Raw genomic sequence first — 18,422 nt, 5'->3', positions numbered from 1 at the left:
CCGGGGGTTGGGTACCTCTGCACTAGAGGATGATCCTTCTTGATTCTTCTAGCTTCTGATAACCTCCAGGTGTTCTCTGGCTTGTGGCAGCATAACACATTTCTGCCTCCATCTTCACATGGCATTCTCCCCTTGTGTTCCGTGTACCTTCTTATAAGGACATCAGTCCTGTAGATTAAGGGCCCATCCTACTCCCATCTTACCTTTTTTTTTTTTTTTTTTTTTTTAATTCTTTTTGGCTGAGTTGGGTCTTTGTTGCTGCGCGCGGGCTTTCTCTAGTTGTGGCGAGTGGGGGCTACTTTTTGTTGCGGTGCACGGGCTTCTCATTGTGGTGGCTTCTCATTGCGGAGCACGGGCTCTATGCGTGCGGGCTTCAGTAGCTGTGGCTCGTGGGCTCTAGAGCGCAGGCTCAGTAGTTGTGGTGCACGGGCTTAGTTGCTCTGTGGCATGTGGGATATTCCCGGACCAGGGCACGAACCTGTGTCCCCTGCATTGGCAGGCAGATTCTTAACCACTGTGCCACCAGGGAAGTCCCAGAATAATGGTAATTTTATTGCAGTTACATATTTGCATGTGAACTTTTTACTGAAATTTGCTACTACTTGGAATTTGTCCTATTTTTTCTTATAATGTTTGCTTATCCTTTTTTCTCTTTTTGAAGTCAATTTTGCAGAAGAAGAAATCTTGAATAAGAGCCTTGATGCCAAAGAATCTCCATCCCACTTGAAAGATGAAGTAGTAGCCCAGTCAACTTAACTATGATGAACTTAAGTTGAAGCAATGTCACAGGATAAAAACATTTGTAATTTAAATACACATTGGAAGTGTAACTTTTTCAGGGTCTAAAAAAGTCCTAAATAATGCTTTTTAGCCTTCTCTACTGATTTTAAGTAAGGAGAGTATGTTTGGATTTTCTCTCTCTGTATGGATATGGGGTTGAAATGTGAAGTATTTGGAAAGCAAACAAGTTATGAGAAGCCATTTTGGTTTCTTGGATAATCTTGTGGGCATGAAATGGCATAGTATTAGGTTTACTAATTCATTATGTTCTAATTTCAGTTAATTAACATAAGGATGAGTAGTTTTTAATGTGTTTTATTAAGTGGTTAACTTAATAGCCATTGGATATACTGATCTTTCTTTTTAGGGAAATATACAACTTTTATTGTTTCTTTTTACAACATTCTGGTACTAAACAAAAAAAGTGAGGAAAGTAATGCTTTGGGGTGTATAATCAAAATGACAAAGTTTAAGTTTGGGAAAGCTCTAAAGAGGCTTAATGATTATTCAGGTAGGTTGATCCTGGAAAATGATGTTTGATGGAATAAAGTGCATGTGATGATAGTGAAGACTGGAGCAGAATGAATTTAGAAAAAAGGAAAAAGGCAGAAGATGACTAGATACTTTTGAGGGACATTATAAATCCATTCAGTGGGTTGTATAGCAGTTTTATATTTAGTCTAATTTAGACTTTGAGAATTTAACTCTAGTTTTTTATTTTAACAGAAAAAGTGTAAATTAAAAAATTAGTCTGTTTGGTTTTTTTTTTGGAGGGGCACTGTTATTGGGGAAGGGAGCTAATTTTTTTTTCAATTTTTAAAAAAATTTTTTATTGGAGTATAATTGCTTTACAATGTTGTGTTAGTTTCTGCTGCACAGTGAAGTGAATCAGCTATACTCATACACACATCCCCTCCCTCTTGGACCTCCCTCCCCCTCACCCCCCATCCCACCCAACTAGGCCATCACAGGGCACCAAGCTGAGCTCCCTGTGCTATACAGCAGGTTAAGGGAGCTAATTTTGATTGTTACTTTCCTCCTCAAAAACCATCAGTTCCTCACTGCCTACAGAATAGCTTCAGATTAACGAGAAAATTGAATTTGCGGTTAAATAACTTGTTCAGTGTTACACAGCTAAGTCAGTGGTGAAGCTAGGATTTGACCTTATTTTCCTTCCTTAATATACCAACAAGACCTCCTAGAAGTAACTGAAAGGCCAGGATTTAGGATATGGCTGCAGGAGTGGGCCTTCCGGACTCTAAATGGGAGTCAGATGTGAGGCCTCTTGTACAGTGTCCTGCCTCATGTAGTTAGACCCCCTGGCCAAGAAAACGGCTTGTCTTTAGCATCCAAGTGATGAATACATGCCATTGCCCTCTGCGAACCAGGTTGTTAAGCACACACTGGAAGGGTGGTAGCACCTACAGCACCCGTGTCTAGCCTCAACTCTTAACCATCACAGCCTTGTCCAGTTTGCCAAGAAACTGGCAAGAAGAGAAAAGTTGAAGAGTTCTGGAAGTGGATGGGCTTAATACTTCATCTTTCTTCACTCATTTTGGCTTACTTTCTGTGTTGCTTGTTTGATCCAAGTTTGAAGGCCAGTCTTTTTTTGTGAGAAAAGACAGAAGAAAAGCACAAATAACTGCCTTCTTTGCAGTGGAAAAGAAAGAGGAAGAGAAAAGCTTCTCCTAAGGTGCCATATCCTTTTATTAGTTAACAGAACAAATAGGGACTCTCTAAGTCTACTGGGAAACTGTCCTCTAGTCTTAAGAAACCTAATATTGGTAAATCCAAAATTAACATGCTAAGGAGAAGGTACTAGCATCTACAAAGGGCCAGAGCTATTCCTGGATACTTAATATATCATTTAAGTCTTATACTTCTGTAAGATAGTGATATTGTACCTATTTTACAGGTAATGATACCGAAGCTAGGGAGCTTAAATGACTTGTCTAAGATGGACTTGAGGAATTACCTGGAATACATCTTAAAAAAACATATATTCTGTAGGTCTAAAGTGAGGATTAGAAATCTGCATTTTAAATAGCTGCCCTGGTAATTCTTAGGCTCAATAAATAGCTTGAGAGCCACTGCTAGTGGATAGAGATTCACATTTAGCCCTGGGGTATCTTAAAGAAGCTAGGTACACTATTACATTCTGCTTTAGAGATACGAGCTCTCTGATAAGGAAGCTGAAGTTCATCAATAAGTGTGGGCCCTGAATTAATGGGAATCACAAGACCAAAATATCTTTGGATATTAATAGATTTAAAAAAACCACATCGTTGAGTCACACCTGTGAAAGGCTGAGAGTTTTTGGCATTCTTCCCTGTCCTTTGTATGCCAGTAGTATAAACAAAAGTATATTAAATCTGTCACTTTCTCCTAAACCATTTTGATTATGACTCCTCTTCCTTATCCAATATTGCCTGCATTACCTGCCTTTTGACCTTAAGGGACTGCTTTGACCATATCACTTCTTTGTTTAAAATTCCATTAATGGTTCATTGTTAATTCCAGAAGTGAGTTCAAAGTTAAAGGCATATAAGGTCTCCTCCATAGATTCTTCTTTTCCCTCTTCCACTATGATCTCCCCCCCCACCTTTTTTTTAACTGAAATGCTTTGGTGGGCATGTGTCTTTAAAAATCTTAATGCACAGTTCTGAAGCTGGAATATCCTACCTTCATCTCCCAGCCTTTCAGTTATAGTTTGTCCTTTAGGGTTCAGAACAAATCTCACTTTCACCTTGAAGTCTTAATCTCTTATCCCTGGGACTGTCCCTTCTCTGAAATCTCCTATGGCTTATGTTAACTTTTATTCACTTAGTATTTTTCATTTATTGCTTTTATTGTATTTTTTCATGGTTGTGATTTCTGCAGTTGTATTGATTAAATACATAGACATATACTTACGTAGATATGTGTGTGGGGTGTGTCCACACATACATATACTCCAAGGGCCATAGATCATCCTTAGCAGATACTGAAGTATTGGAATTGTTTTCTTTGCCTCTGTGTGATGGAATTAAAGTAATGGTAAAGACGGAGGGCTACTTTATTGCTGTAAGAGTACTTTTTCTCATTACATTCACAGCAGAATATACCTTGTTTTATTCACTATTCATAAGATGGTGTGTAAACTGACTTCTCTATCAGTTTGAAACTTTAGACAATGCCCTTACGTTCTAATTGTTTTAAATGTTTAAAGACAACAAGCATATAATGTTGCTTAACATGAAAAATGTTATCAAGTGGAATAAAGACTATTGGTTGTTAAAATCAATTTGGGGGAATTTAATTGAAAACAAAAATACAAGTATTTTGAAAGCATTCTTTACCATGTGTTTCTTAACCATGATGTATGGAGTCAATTTGATTTAAATTCTTGAGACCTGTATAAAAGGAAATCCTGTTTTTCCCCTACTCTGAGTATACTAAAATTAAAGAAGATAGGTTTAAGGACATTTTCCTTAATGTAAAGAAAGTATTTGCTAAAGTAAAGCTCTCTTTCACGTTAAGTTGCACATACATAGTTGATATACCTTTTGCGTTATGCACTGTGAATGTTGAATTTAAAATATTTGTGAGTCCTCCATGGGACTATCTGTAAATGTTTTACATACTAGTCTTGAATAAATGTTCAGTATTATACCACCTAGCTCTAGATTTATTAAATGTATTTTAAAATGATTTTTAAAAGTACATATATACTCTCAGAGTTCATTTGGAGTCTATACTAGCTTATTGCCAAAGGCCCTAATTAGACTAGTTTAATAACATATCTGAACAGCTTCTTGCTCTTCATGGGTAGGGATCTTGTCATCCACAGGTGCTGCTATAAAGGATTTAATAAATGTTAAATAACTTTATAAAGGTTTGGAAATTCCCTATCACTTATATTTAATGTCTGTAAATAGAGATAATGCCTCATTTGTAAAATGAGGTGAGAGGAGTTGATCAGAGGTGTTTTGGCTCTAAGATACTAGATTTCATTTAAAACAATCTATGAGGCGGCTGTAACGGGGCACTTTAGGTCTGTTTTTTGATTTCACTATACCACACTGCCAATTCAAAATAGGAACCTTAGAATTCTTCCCCCAAAGTATGTAATCTAAGAATCTGATTCAAAATTATCCAATTTCCAGACAAATACAGATGGGAAAGTGATCTTGCCCAAAGCAAAACACTATTCTTTGAGAAGTCATTTAACTTCCTGGCTTCAGTTTACTCAATCTATAAAATTGGGGGATTTATATGAAGGAATAATGTACAGCTAAAAAGCTAGGATTTTTATGATGAAGAGTTAGGAGAGGTTAGGAGAGGATCTGCAATTACACTGCCTAGGTTCAGCTGTATAACCTTAATAAGGTCATACCAGTTTTCTCATCTATTAACAGATAAAAGTAATCTACCTCACAGGTTGTGAGGATTAAGTAAGAAAATGCACATCAAGTATTTAAGAATACCTGGGATTTAGTAAGGGCTTAAATACTTAGCTAGGCTTCACATCCAGTAATTTGGGAGCGGGGAGGAAGAATGGCTCAGTGGGTGGTATTGACAGCTGACACATTACTGAGTATGTGCCAGGTACCATTCTAAATGTTTTCCATGTTGCTTTAATTTAATCTTAATCCAATAAAGTAGTGCTATCCTTATCCATATTTTACAAATGAGGAAACAAGCACAGTAAAATTAAGTACCTTGCCCAGTTCACAGAGCTAGTAAGTGAAGGGACTAGAATACTAACTCAGCTCAGGTGGTCTAGCTCCAGAGACCGTTCTCTTAACCACACTGCTACAGTTGCTATGAAACATCGTTAAGGTGATGGGAGCCAAGATCACAAAATCAAACTTACCAGTTAAGCAATACTTGTGGGCAATCAGAATCTATAGCTTTAATATTAACCACCTTCAAATTATTTCAAATAAGACCATATTTTAAATTGCTAACAGCAAATGTTTATTCATGGTTGAAGCCAAAAAGAATTTATAAATGCATTTTAATACCTTGCTGATAAAATAACATTCCACCTTTGCAACCTTGTAAGGAATACAGGAAGATATTGTAAAGGCTTTGATGTGTATATCTATTATAACCAGGTAATCAGAACACACACACACATACACCACCACCTACTTTAGTGTTAACACCATACCAACTTTTCAGAAAGGCCATCTTGAAGCTCTACTGGATAGCTGAGTAAATAGCGTCCAAGGCTTGAAGACTGGGGAGAAGGGAAGAAAGGGATGGAAGAAGTAAGCAGCACACATTTCAAAGCCCACTTTTAAGCACACGACATTATGAATATTAAAAGAAAAAGGGGGAAGGCAATTCAGCATTTTCAGAGAGCGCATTTTGGCAATATTCAACGCATAAGAAGGCTGTGCTTGGGACCATCCACTCTCTCCAGCTTCTCAAAGTGTTTCCTGGCATTGCGAATGTTGATCAGAGTAGCTGCAGAAGGGATCGACGGATCTGACATAACCACCATCACGTACGTGTTTGATGTGAAGATGTCGATGAACGCAGCGAAGTTAGAATTCCTAACCTCCATGCTCTGGAAAGAAGCGGCCAATTTACTGCAGCTCAGCTTGAACTGCTTAATAATGTTGCTGATCTTCTCGAATCGGTGGACGTCACGCTGCTCTTTGCACTGGTAGTGGGAAATGACCAAGAACGTCGCCCTCTCAAACAGCAGAACTTCATCGGCCTCAATAATCTGGGCAAAATTCCTGAGGTTCATCTCCAGCTGCTGAACATTGGGAATCAGCTGATAGACAATACTGGACCAGGCTTTGTAGAGCGTTTCATCCCAGATGGATGTTCGAAAACAGGCACACTCCAGCGGGCGAGACAAACGCCTCAGGTCTTCCTCTCGCTCTTTAAAAATCAGGTCACGCTGATCCTCCTGAACCAGATCCATTTTGTGCACCAGGCAGAAGATTTTGGCATCAGGAGAGTTCTGGAGGATGGCTTCCAGACACGACTGGTAATAATGCATGTCCTTTTCCAGTTCGCGGCTCTCCACGTCGAACACGTAAATCAGAACCTCGACATTACGGAAGATGTTGTCTCGCTGGCTGGTGAAGTAATTTTCCATGAAGGTGTCCTGACCGCCACAGTCCCACAGATTCAGCACCAGGTTGCCCAGAAATCGGACGTGGGAGTGCTCCACATCAATGGTGGCACCCAGGCGCCGGGTGTCACGAGCGATGTAATTGGCAAAGATAATGGACCTCATGCTGGTCTTCCCCGACCCGCTCTTCCCCATCAACAGCACCTTTTTCTTCATGGCTGTATTTGGCATCACCCGCCGGAGCTGCCGCGGACTGGGCCTCAGGGCGCGGCCTAACTGCAGCGAGTCGGAGGGAGGGAGGGGCCGAGGCTTGCGCGGGCTCCGACGGCCGGGCCGTGCAGCTGTGCAGCCGGAGAAGCCGAAGGTGCGAGCTCGGCGCTGGGAAGGCGGCGACCAGTGAGCTCTTTCTCGGGGCAGAGCGCCGTAGGGTAAACCGCTGCAACCGCTACGGAGAATCGCTCGCCTTCCGGAGAGGAGAGCCTCTGCGTCTCCGCTGCCACCCACTTCCGGCGGCGATCTCGCGAGAACCCGCGGTCTCGGCCTTCGCTGCACAACGAGCTTTGATAAGCCGCTCTTTTAACGAAACGCAGCAGGGCCCACCCGAAAGGGAAAATGGAAGGTGAACCCAGGAATCTGGTGTTCTGTTCTGCTATTTAAACGGGGCCTACGGTTGCAAATTGTACGTGTGTGGGCAGTTGGGAGAATGCTGCCATCTCGTGGCCGAAAAAACCCCAGCACACCACTACGCGCTTTAAGAGCGCGGTGTGCTGTTGCGTGGTTTTAGGCCTGAGCAGCAGACAGGGAAAAGCCGAAGAAGGCTTAACTTCTCCGCCCAGTTAGGCCTCCTCAGATTCCCTGGTTTACTCAGTACAAGGACAGGGGAGATAAAAACTGTGCAGATGTTCAGATGTAAGTGATTGCCCATTGCTACACAGCTGAATGGTGGTGAATCCCTCCCGGGAGATATCCTAACTCCCAGTTAGTGCTTTTTCCACTTGGAAGCAAGTTCCTTTCTTACACCTGCTTTCTCGGTAGTCTCAGACTTTGGGATTTATAATCAGAATTCCAAAGCTTGAGGAAACTCTAATATAGAACATTACTTACTACTCACAATAATCCTATGAATAAATAACCTCATTTTCAAGTCAGTAAATGGAAGCTTATAGGGGTTAGGTAACTCTACCAAGTTACACGTCTATTACATAATGAAGTGCAATTTATTTTTAAAATATAAATTGTATATATTTAAGGTGTCCATCATACACAGTGAATACACAGTCCATACACAGTGAAATGATTACAGTCAAGCTAACCTATCTTGTATAGTTACCAGTTTTGTGTGTGTATGTGGTGAGAGCACTTGAAATCTACTCTCAGTAAATTTCCAGTATTCAATACAGTGTTAACTATAGTCATCATGTTGTAGGTTAGATCCCTAGACTTACTTATCCTGCATAACTGCAACTTTTTATCCTTTGACCATTATCTCTCCATTACCCTCACTTCCCCCTACCTGGTAATAACTATTCTCTCTGCTACTATGTATTTGACTTTTTTTAGATTCTACAGATAAGTGAGATCATGCAAGGTTTTTCCTTTCTGTGTCTGGCTTATTTCACTTAGCCTGATGCCTTCCAGTTTCATCCTTGTTGTTGCAAATGGTAGGATCCCCCTTTTAAAGGCTGAATAATATTTCATTGTATATATAAACCTCCATTTCTACATTTTTAATGTAAAAAGATTTCTTTTGATTTTTTTGTTCAAAACTTAACACATCTTCAGTTTTCTGAGCCAGTAAGAATGTTCTCTAACACCATATTCTACAAGTGGATATTGACATAAATTTTAGCTAAAATATATCAACAGAAGAATTCCTGCTATTCTTAGAAAAGTTGAACATTTTTGGTTTTTAGCATTCAGTTTATTTAAATTCTTCTAGTACTTATATTGGATTATGATGATTTTTCCCCCTTTTCCCCAGTGTTATTGAGATATACTTGACATATGATATTGTATTAGTTTTAGGTGTACAATGTAATAATTTGATATATGTATATATTGCCAAATGATTACCACAATAAGCTTAGTTAACACCCATCCCCTCACGTAGTTACAATTTTTTTCTTGTGATAATAACTTTTAAGATCTACTCTCTTAGCAAGTTTCAAATATACAATACCGTATTGTTAACTATAGTCACCGTGCTGTACATTACGTGTCCAGAACTTATTTATCTTATGACTGGAAGTTTGTACCTTTTGACCACTTTCACCCATTTTTCCAACCTCTTCAAACCCCACCTCTGGCAACCACCAATATGCATCTATGAGTTTGGTTTTTTAGATTCCACATATAGATGAGATCATATAGGATTTGTCTTTCTGTGTCTGACTTATTTCACTTAGCATAATGCCTTCAAGGTCCATCCTTGTCGTTGCAAAAGGCAGGATTTCTTTCATTTTTATGGCTGAATTCCCTCTCCTGTCTCTCTGATATTTATTGATATATTAATATCAATCACATTTTCTTTATCCATTCATCCATCAGTGGACACTTGGGTTGATTCCACATCTTGGCTATTGTAAGGAATCCTGCAATGAACATGAGGGTGCAGATATCTTTTTGAGATAGTGACCTTTCCTTTGAATACATACCTAGTAGTCGGATCGCTGGGTCATATGGCAATTCTATTTTCAATTTTTTTGAGGAAACTCCATACTGTTTTCCATAGTGGCTGCACCTACATTCCCATCAACAGTGTACAAGTGTTCCCTTTTCTCCACATCCTCACCAACATTTGGTATTTGTGGGGGTTTTTTAAAATTTTTATTGGAGTATAGTTGCTTTACAATGTTGTATTAGTTTCTACTGTACAGCAAAGTGAATCAGCTATATGTATACATATATCCCCTCTTTTTTTGGATTTCCTTCCCATTTAGGTCATCTATTTGTGTTTTTTGTTTTTTGGCTGTGTTGGGTCTTAGTTGCTTAGTTGCACACGCAGGATCTTTGATGAGACATGAGGGATCTTTCATTGTGGCGTGCTGGTTTTCTCTTCTCTGGTTGTGGTGTGCAGGTTTTCTCTTCTCTAGTTGTGGCGTGTAGGTTTTTTCTCTCTCTAGTTGTGGCACTCGGGCTCCAGAGCGCGTGGGCTCTGTAGTTTGCAGCATGTGGGCTCTCTAGTTGAGGCGTGCGGGCTCAGTAGTTGTGGCCTGTGGGCTTAGTTGCCCCGTGGCATGTGGGATCTTAGTTCCCTGACCAGGGATTGAACCCATGTCCCCTGCATTGGAAGGTGGATTCTTTACCCCTGGACCACCAGGGAAGTCCCTACTTGTTTTTTTTTTAATGATAGCCATTGTGAAGTGATATCTTACTGTGGTTTTACTATGCATTTCTCTGATGATTAACGATGTTGAGCATCTTTTCATGTGCCTGTTGGCCATCTGCATGTCTTCGCTGGAAAAATGTCTACTCAGGTCTTCTGCCCATTTTTAAACTAGGTTGTTTGTTTTTTTGATGTTGAGTTGTATGAGCTGTTTATATATTTTGGATATTAACCCCTTATCTGTCATATCATTTGCAAATGTTTTCTCCCATTCAATAGGTTGTCTTTTTGTTTTGTTGATGGTTTCCTTTGCTGTGCAAAAGATTTTGAGTATAATTAGTTTCCATTTGTTTATTTTTGCTTTTATTTCCTTTGCTTTAGGAGGTAGATCCAAAAAAATATTGCTGCAATTTATGTCAAAGAGTGTTCTGCCTATATTTTCTTTCTCTTTTTTAAAAAAAATTAATTTATGTATTTATTTATGCCCGTGTTAGGTCTTTGTTGCTGTGCGCGGGCTTTTTCTAGTTGCAGTGAGCGGGGGCTACTCTTTGCTGTGGTGCGTGGGCTTCTCATTGTCGTGGCTTCTCTTGTTGCAGAGCACGGGCTCTAGGCACGCAGGCTTCAGTGGTTGTGGCACGTGGGCTCAGTAGTTGTGGCTTGCGGGCTGTAGAGCTCAGGCTCAGTAGTTGTGGCGCACGGGCTTAGTTGCTCCGTGGCATGTGGGATCTTCTCGGGCCAGGGCTCGAACCTGTGTCCCTTGCATTGGCAGGCATATTCTTAACCACTGTGCCACCTGGGAAGCCCCTGCCTATGTTTTCTTCTAGGAGTTTTATGGTTTCCAGTCTTGCATGTAGGTCTTTAGTCCAGTTTGAGTTTATTTTTGTATATTGTGTTAGAGAATGTTCTAATTTCATTCTTTTACAAGTAGCTGTCCAGTTTTCCTAGCACCACTTATTGAATAGACTATCTTTTCTCTATTGGATTGATATTAATTCTTCTTTTAGTGTTTGGTAGAATTCAGCAGTGATGTCATCTGTTCCTGGATTTTTCTTTGTTTGGAGATTTTTGATGACTACTTCAGCCTCCTTATATGTTACTGGTTTGTTCAAGCTTTCTACAATATTTCTTCTTGATTCAGTCTTGGTAGGTTGTATGTTTCTTGGAATTTATCCATTTTTTTGTAGTTTATCTAATTTGCACACACATAATTGTTCATAATAGTCCCTTCTGATCCTTTTTATTTCTGAGACATCCATTGTAATGTCTCCTCTTTCATTTCTGATTTTATTTGAGTCTTCTCTCATTTTTCTTACTTGAGCTATGGGTTTGTTGGTTTTAGTTTTTCAAAAAACCCAACCCTTAGTTTTGTTGATTTTTCCCTCTATTCTCTATTTGATTGATTTCTTCTCTGATCTTTATTATTTCTTTTCTTCTGTTAATTTTGGGTTTAGTTTATTCTGCTTTTTTCTAGTTCCTTGAGGTGTAAAGTCTGGTTGTTTATTTGAGATCTTTTTAAGGGTAGGTTTTCATCACATCGTCCTAAGTCCTCTTAGTCCTGCTTTTGCTGCATCCCATAAGTTTTGGTGCATTGTGTTTTTGCTTTTGTCTCAAGACATATTTTGGATTCCCTTTTGGTTTCCTGTTTGCCCTAGAGATTTATTCAAGAGTGTGTTGTTTAGTTTCCATGTATTTGTGAATTTTCCTGTTTTCTTACTTTATTGATTTCTAGTTTTTCCATTCTGATCAGAAAAGATACTTGGTATGATTTTGATCTTAAATTTTTTAAGACTTGTTTTGTGACCTAATGTGATTTATCCTGGATAATGTTTCTGTATGCACTTAAGAAGAATGTGTATTCCTCTGCTGTTTGGTGAAAAGTTCTGTATATATCTTTGGTTTATAGTGTTGTTCAAATCCACTGTTTATTGATTTTCTGTCTGGATATTCTGTCTATTATTGCAAGTGGGGTATTGAAGTCTCATATTATTATTGTATTGCTTTTAATTTCTCCTCTCAGATCTGTCAATATATATATATATATATTTTTGTGGTACGCGCGCCTCTCACTGTTGTGGCCTCTCCCGTTGTGGAGCACAGGCTCCGGATGCGCAGGCTCAGCAGCCATGGCTCATGGGCCCAGCCGCTCCGCGGCATGTGGGATCTCCCCGGACTGGGGCACGAACCCATGTCCCCTGCATAGGCAGGCGGACTCTCAACCGCTGCGCCACCAGGGAAGCCCCTAAAGTGAGTTTCTTATGGGAAGCATATAGTTGAATCTTGGTTTTCATATTCTTTTAGCTACTCTGTATCTATTTATTGGGGAGTTTAGTCTATTTACATTTAAAGTAGTTATTGATAGTGAAAGATTTACAGTTGCGATTATGTTAACTATTTTCTCTTTGTCTTGTAGTTCTTTTGTCCTTCTTTTCTCTCTTGTTATCTTCCTTTGTGTTTTGTTTTTGTTTTGTAGTGTTTCGATTCTTTTCTCTTTTTCTTTTGTGTAACTTCTATAGGCATTAACTTTGTGATGACAAAGGGCCTACATAAAATATCTTATAGTTTTAACAGTCTAAAATAGACTTAAAATAAGCTGATAAAAACTTAACTTCACTTGCGTATAAGAACTCTCCATTTTTACATCTTCTCTACATTTTATACTGTTGATGTCATAATTTACCTCAATTAATAGTATGTATCCATTAATACAATTTAGTTATAGTTGTTGAAATAGAAATTTGAACTCGTATAGAATAACTGCAGGGTCTACTTGCCTAATAATAGGCCGTACTACCCCCGTAAAAATATAACATTGTTCTGTCCTTGGTCTCTAAGTAGATGAATGAATTAGTTTTATTCAGTATCATTCATTCAGAACTTATCAGTGTTTTCAGGATACTGAAGCTTCCTAAGTTAGGATACTCCAGATCCACCTTACAGCCCTTTTTAGTGTGCTATACTCTACAAATACAGGTATTCCATTCACTTATTCAAATGTCTCATCCTGTCCATCTGATACACATCTGTAACTTGCCTTAATGGGGGAAGAAAAAGCCATTGTTTATCATCGTACTATCATTGAGGCAACAACTAGCACCTTGCTTTGTATTCTGGACTAAAACTGATTAAAAACAGTGCTGTTTTTCAGAAAAAAATAAAATAAAAAAAAAAATATTTGAATATTGGGCTTCCCTGATGGCACAGTGGTTAAGAATCCGTGTGCCAATGCAGTGGACATGGGTTCGAGCCCCAGTCCGGGAAGATCCCACATGCCACGGAGCACCTGAGCCCGGGCGCCACAACTCCTGAGCCTGCGCTCTAGAGCCTGCGAGCCACAACTACTGAAGCCTGTGCGCCTAGAGCCCGTACTCCACAACAAGAGAAGCCACTGCAATGAGAAGCTCGTGCACTGCAACGAAGAGTAACCCCTGCTCGCCGCAACTAGAGAAGCACGTGCACAGCAACAAAGACCCAACGCAGCCAAAAATTTTAAAAATAAATAATAATTACAAAAAAAGAATACCTTGTAATTAAAAATTTTTTTTGAGTATCTTGTATGTGTAGGGCACTATGTTAACATATGTGCAAGACAGGAAGTTAAAATATCCTCCCTTGCTCTAGTTTATGGAAATAAAACATACAGCAAAATGTCATAATACAAAATAGTGTATGGAAAATCTCATTATATTCAAACTCAATTTCATCTCCTTGGTGACATCTGTTCTGGGATCCTCAGTGTCTCCTCTACAGGTGAACTGATCTCCTTTCACTATCATTCTGGGATTTCCTTCCCCTTTCTTAAGTACCCTTTTTCCTTGATCCTATCCGTTCCTCATTTTTTACCTTATTCACTCACTTGGTGGAACACATTCTCCAGTAGCTTCCTGATAAAAAGCATGAGAGCAATAAAAGTTTCAAGACATTGCCTTTCTGAAATTGTCTTTATTTTTACTCTGACATTTGGTTGGTTGGAAACAATACTCCCTCAAAGTCTTAGAGGCATTACTCCATTGTCTTTTAGCTTCTAGTAAGTCTGATGCCTGTTAATTTGTGTTTGATCTATTTACTATTATTATTATTGATCTATTTTTTCTCTCTTAAAAACGTAGATTTTCTCATTATCTCTGGTGTTCTGAAACTGAGCCCCAGTTTGCTTTGTGCTGGGCCTTCTCATGTCCTTTAATTCTGGAAAATGTTCTGGACTTTTTTGATGCTACATTTCTTCTGTATTCTCTGTTCTCTCTTATCCACACTCCAGTGATCTGGATATTGGATCTCATGAACTATCCTCTAATGCTTTTATATTCCCTTTCTTATTTTCTATTTGTCTTTTTGTTCTGTTTTCCAGGAGATTTTCATCATCTTAATCTTCCATCTCTTCTTTGGAGCTTTAAATTTTGGTATCATATTTTAAATTTCCATAGGCTATTTCTTTTTCTGATAGTTCCTTTACAAATATAAATTATTTTCTTGGACAAAACATCTTTTACCTCTTTGAGGATCTTGGTAACATTAAGGAAAGTTTTCATCTCTGTTTAGTCTTGATTTCTTCCAAATTTCTTTTGTTGGTTTGTTTTGTTTTAGTCTGTCTTTTTCATGTTAGAAACTTTCCTCAATTGTCTAGTGATTTTTGGCTGTCTGCTCCTATTTAAATTCATTTAAAGCCTGTGGGTAGCACTGGCAGACTATGAGGTTCATTGGAAAGTCATCTGGCTGAGCCATTTCTTTGAGGAAACTTCTGTTGCCTGCATCTTTAGACTTGTTCTGTTTGGCTGCTTTGATTCTTCCAAGATTCTTCTGCTGGGCTGGGATGAATATAAGCCTGATAAATAACATTCTGGTCATTCTAGGAGAAGAAAACCAGTGTCCTAATATTCAGTTTATAGGCAGACTTCACTTAATCCTCCTGTTTTCAACATGGTACTCCATTCCTCAATGTCCTTGGTGTTCCCCCAATTCATAGACACTCTGGTTTACTCTTTTCAGGGAGTAAAAACTGATAAGTGTTTGGGATTAGTGGGTGAGGAGCAATTGCCTGGCAATCTGGAATTGGGGAGGGGATCTGTGGGTCTAATTGCTTCATTTTTTAAATTGCTGAGGGATAATTGATGTATAATATTATATAAGTTTCAGTTAGACAACATATTGATTCACAGTGTTTAAAGGTGGTTATATTCCATTTATAGTTATTATAAAATATTGGCTATATTCCCTGTGTTGCACCATATATCCTCTAACTGCTTCTTAAACAGGTCTTCAATCAGTCCTTCTGTTTCTAGTGTTCTACTGTCACTGATGCTGCTGAATCTTGAACATTTTGGAGGTTCTGTGGTAAAAATAATTCTTCTTCCCAACTTTCTCTGCTGTTGGCTAAGGATTCAGTTTTCTTGGGTCAGCTAAGTCAGGCACCATTCTTCCTTGTGCTTTTCTGCTTCCCCAAATTTGATGCTATTATCTCTTATTCTATCTTTGTCCATACCCCGTCCTCCCATTACTCTCATTTTAGTGGGATTTTGGAGAGAGAAAGATAAATCTGTATGTTTAATCTACCACCTTGTTTGGAAATAAGAAAAATCTTTACCTAAATTATTCAAAACTGAATAATAATTTGATAATGACACTGAAGGGGACTTTTTGCAAGTGATTTCTTTTCTTAAAAAATTTTTTCTTGACTGTACACCTGAAACTAACACATTGTAAATCAACTCTACACCAATGAAATAGAAATATTAAAAAAAACTTTATTGAGGTATAATCTACTTACCATAATTCATCCATTGTATATAAAGTACATTTCCATTACCACAGCTCATTTTTAGAATATTTCTATCACACCACCCCCCCACCAAATTTCTCTTGCTTCTGTTTGCAGTCAGTCTCTACTCCCAACCTGAGACCCATGCAACTACTGTTTTGCTTTCTGTCTCTATAGATTTGCTTTCTCTAGAAATTTTATGTAAGTGGAATCATATAGTTATTTTGTATCTTGCTTCTTTCTCTTAGCATAAGGTTTTTGAGGTTCATCCAAATTGTAACATGTTTCAGTATTCCATTTATTTTATTGCTAAATAGTGCTCCATTGTATGAATATATACTACTACATTTTGTTCATTCACCAGTTGATGGAAATGGGGATTGTTTCCAGTTTTTATGCCATTATGAATAATGCTACCATAAACATTCATATTAAAGTTTTTGTATGGACACATGTTTTCATATCTCTTGGGTAAATACCTACGGGTAGAATTACAGTAAGTATATGTTTAACTTTTAAAGAAACTACCAAACTTTTTCATAAGTGACTGACCCATTTTATACTCCTACCAGCAATGGATGAGAGTTCCACTTTTTTCAGATCCTTGGGAACAATGTTGGTTTATAGCCATTCTAATGGATGTGAGGTGGACTCTCATTATGGTTATAATTTGCATATCCCTAATGATTATTGATGTCATAGATTGTGTTGGGGGTCCTGAAGACCACCCTCCAGGTTCCATGATTTGTTAGGAGGACTTAGAGGAATTAGCATGTTGTCATGCTCATGGCTATGATTTATTACAGTAAAAGAACTCATAACAAAAGTAGCAAAGAGAAAAGACACATGGAGTAAAGTCTGGAGGAAGTCAAGCACAGGCTTCTAAAAGTCATTTCCCAGTGGAGTCACACAAAATATACTTAATTCCTCCAGCAACGAGTTGTGACAATACGTGTGAAATGTTGTCTACCGTGAAATCTCATTGGGAACCCAGAGCCCAGGGTTTTTTATTGGGGGCCCGTCATTTAGGCACCATTTACCTACCATGCACCAAAATTTCAGGTTCCTAGAAGGAAAGTAGGTGTTCAGTGTAAACTACAGTGTTTACACTTTAGGCACAGTGAGTTATTGTTACTAGGGAATGGTGGGAACTCTCCTGAGATCCAAGTTCTCAGCCAAGGGCAATCCTTGCAAGTAGGACTTTCTAAGCATAGCAGTCTCAGGCTTGCTTTGTTAACTCTTTTCTGCACAAGTATATTTTCATGTGCTTATTAAGCATTCATATATTTTCTTAGGTGAAGTATCTCTTAAAATCTTTTGCTCTTTTAAAATTGGGTTGTGTTACTAAGAGTTGTAAGAGTTCTTTGCATGTTCTGGATATGGTCCTTTATCAGATAAATGATGTGCAAGTATTTCTCTCAGTCTGTACTTATCTTTTTTATTTTCCTTTATCAACTATTCTTTATTTAATTTTCACTAAATTATTTTCTTTCTGTTGGCCTTATCACTGACATCAGTTCCAAGTTGCTTCAGTGGTCACTCACATAGTAGCAATTTTTTTTTTTCTTTTAAAAAATTTTATTGAAGGGACTTCCCCGGTGGTGCAGTGGTTAAGAATCCACCAGCCAGTGCAGGGGACATGGGTTCGATCCCTCGTCCGGGAAGATCCCACATGCCGCAGAGCAAATAAGCCCATGCGCCACAACTACTGAGCCTGCACTCTGGAGCTCGTGAGCCACAACTACTGAACCCACATACCATGACTACTGAAGCCCGTGTGCCTAGAGCCCATGCTCTGCAACAAGAGAAGCCACCACAATGAGAAGCCCGTGCACCGCAATGAAGAGTAGCCCCTGCTCCCCGCAACTAGAGAAAGCCTGTGTGCAGCAGTGAAGACCCAACACAGCCAAAAATAAATAAATAAACAAATTTATTAAAATAAATAAAATAAAATAAAAATTTATTGGAGTATAGTTTATTTACAATGTTGTGTTAGTTTCAGGTGTACAGCAAAGTGATTTAGTTATACATGTATATATATTTATTCCTTTTTAGATTCTTTTCTCATATAGGTTATCATAGAATACTGACAAGCATTCCCTGTGCTATACAGTAGGTCCTCGGTGGTTATCTATTTTTTTTAAGTAGGCACTATCATTTTTTCTTTAATATTTATTTATTTATTTATTATTTGGCTGTGCCGGGTCTTAGTTGTGGCAGGTGGGCTCCTTAGTTGCAGCAGGCTCCTCAGTTGTGGCTTGCCAGCTCCTTAGTTGTGGCATGCAAACTCTTAGTTGCGGCATGCATGTGGGATCTAGTTCCCTGACCAGGGATTGAACCCCAGCCCACTGCACTGGGAGTGCAGAGTCTTAACCACTGCACCACCAGGGAAGTCCTTTGTTATCTGTCATATATAGCAGTGTGTGTGTGTGTTCATACCAAGCTCCTGATTTATCCCTCCCTTCCCCTCCCCCTGCCATGTTTCCCCT

At 38.8% G+C, this 18,422-nt stretch overlaps 2 protein-coding genes across 2 annotated transcripts in view; one reads left to right on the top strand and one right to left on the bottom strand.

The window, feature by feature from the left end:
* HAUS6 (HAUS augmin like complex subunit 6) overlaps window positions 1-4,829 on the top strand; it is a 44,194-nt gene extending 39,365 nt beyond the window's left edge. Inside the window, exon 17 of the mRNA XM_060014781.1 lies at window positions 662-4,829. Within this exon, the coding sequence (XP_059870764.1) occupies window positions 662-756 (95 nt within the window). The 3' untranslated portion in view covers window positions 757-4,829. The remainder of the gene's footprint in view (window positions 1-661) is intronic.
* An 886-nt stretch (window positions 4,830-5,715) lies between these two features.
* On the bottom strand, window positions 5,716-7,356 carry RRAGA (Ras related GTP binding A). Its single transcript, XM_060014780.1, has one exon. It carries the CDS (start codon window positions 7,085-7,087, stop codon window positions 6,146-6,148), a length of 942 nt encoding a protein of 313 aa, XP_059870763.1. The 5' UTR covers window positions 7,088-7,356; the 3' UTR covers window positions 5,716-6,145.
* Window positions 7,357-18,422: the final 11,066 nt, after the last annotated feature.

Source organism: Delphinus delphis, chromosome 6 (assembly GCF_949987515.2).
Source record: "Delphinus delphis chromosome 6, mDelDel1.2, whole genome shotgun sequence".
Taxonomy (NCBI): Eukaryota; Metazoa; Chordata; class Mammalia; order Artiodactyla; family Delphinidae; genus Delphinus; species Delphinus delphis.
The sequence above is the reverse complement of the archived record's forward strand: the minus strand, read 5'-3'. Positions and strand labels throughout refer to the sequence as shown.

Coding starts and splice junctions, on each gene's coding strand:
- RRAGA (XM_060014780.1), bottom strand. CDS start 7,087: ATGCCAAATACAGCCATGAAGAAAAAGGTGCTGTTGATGGGGAAGAGC.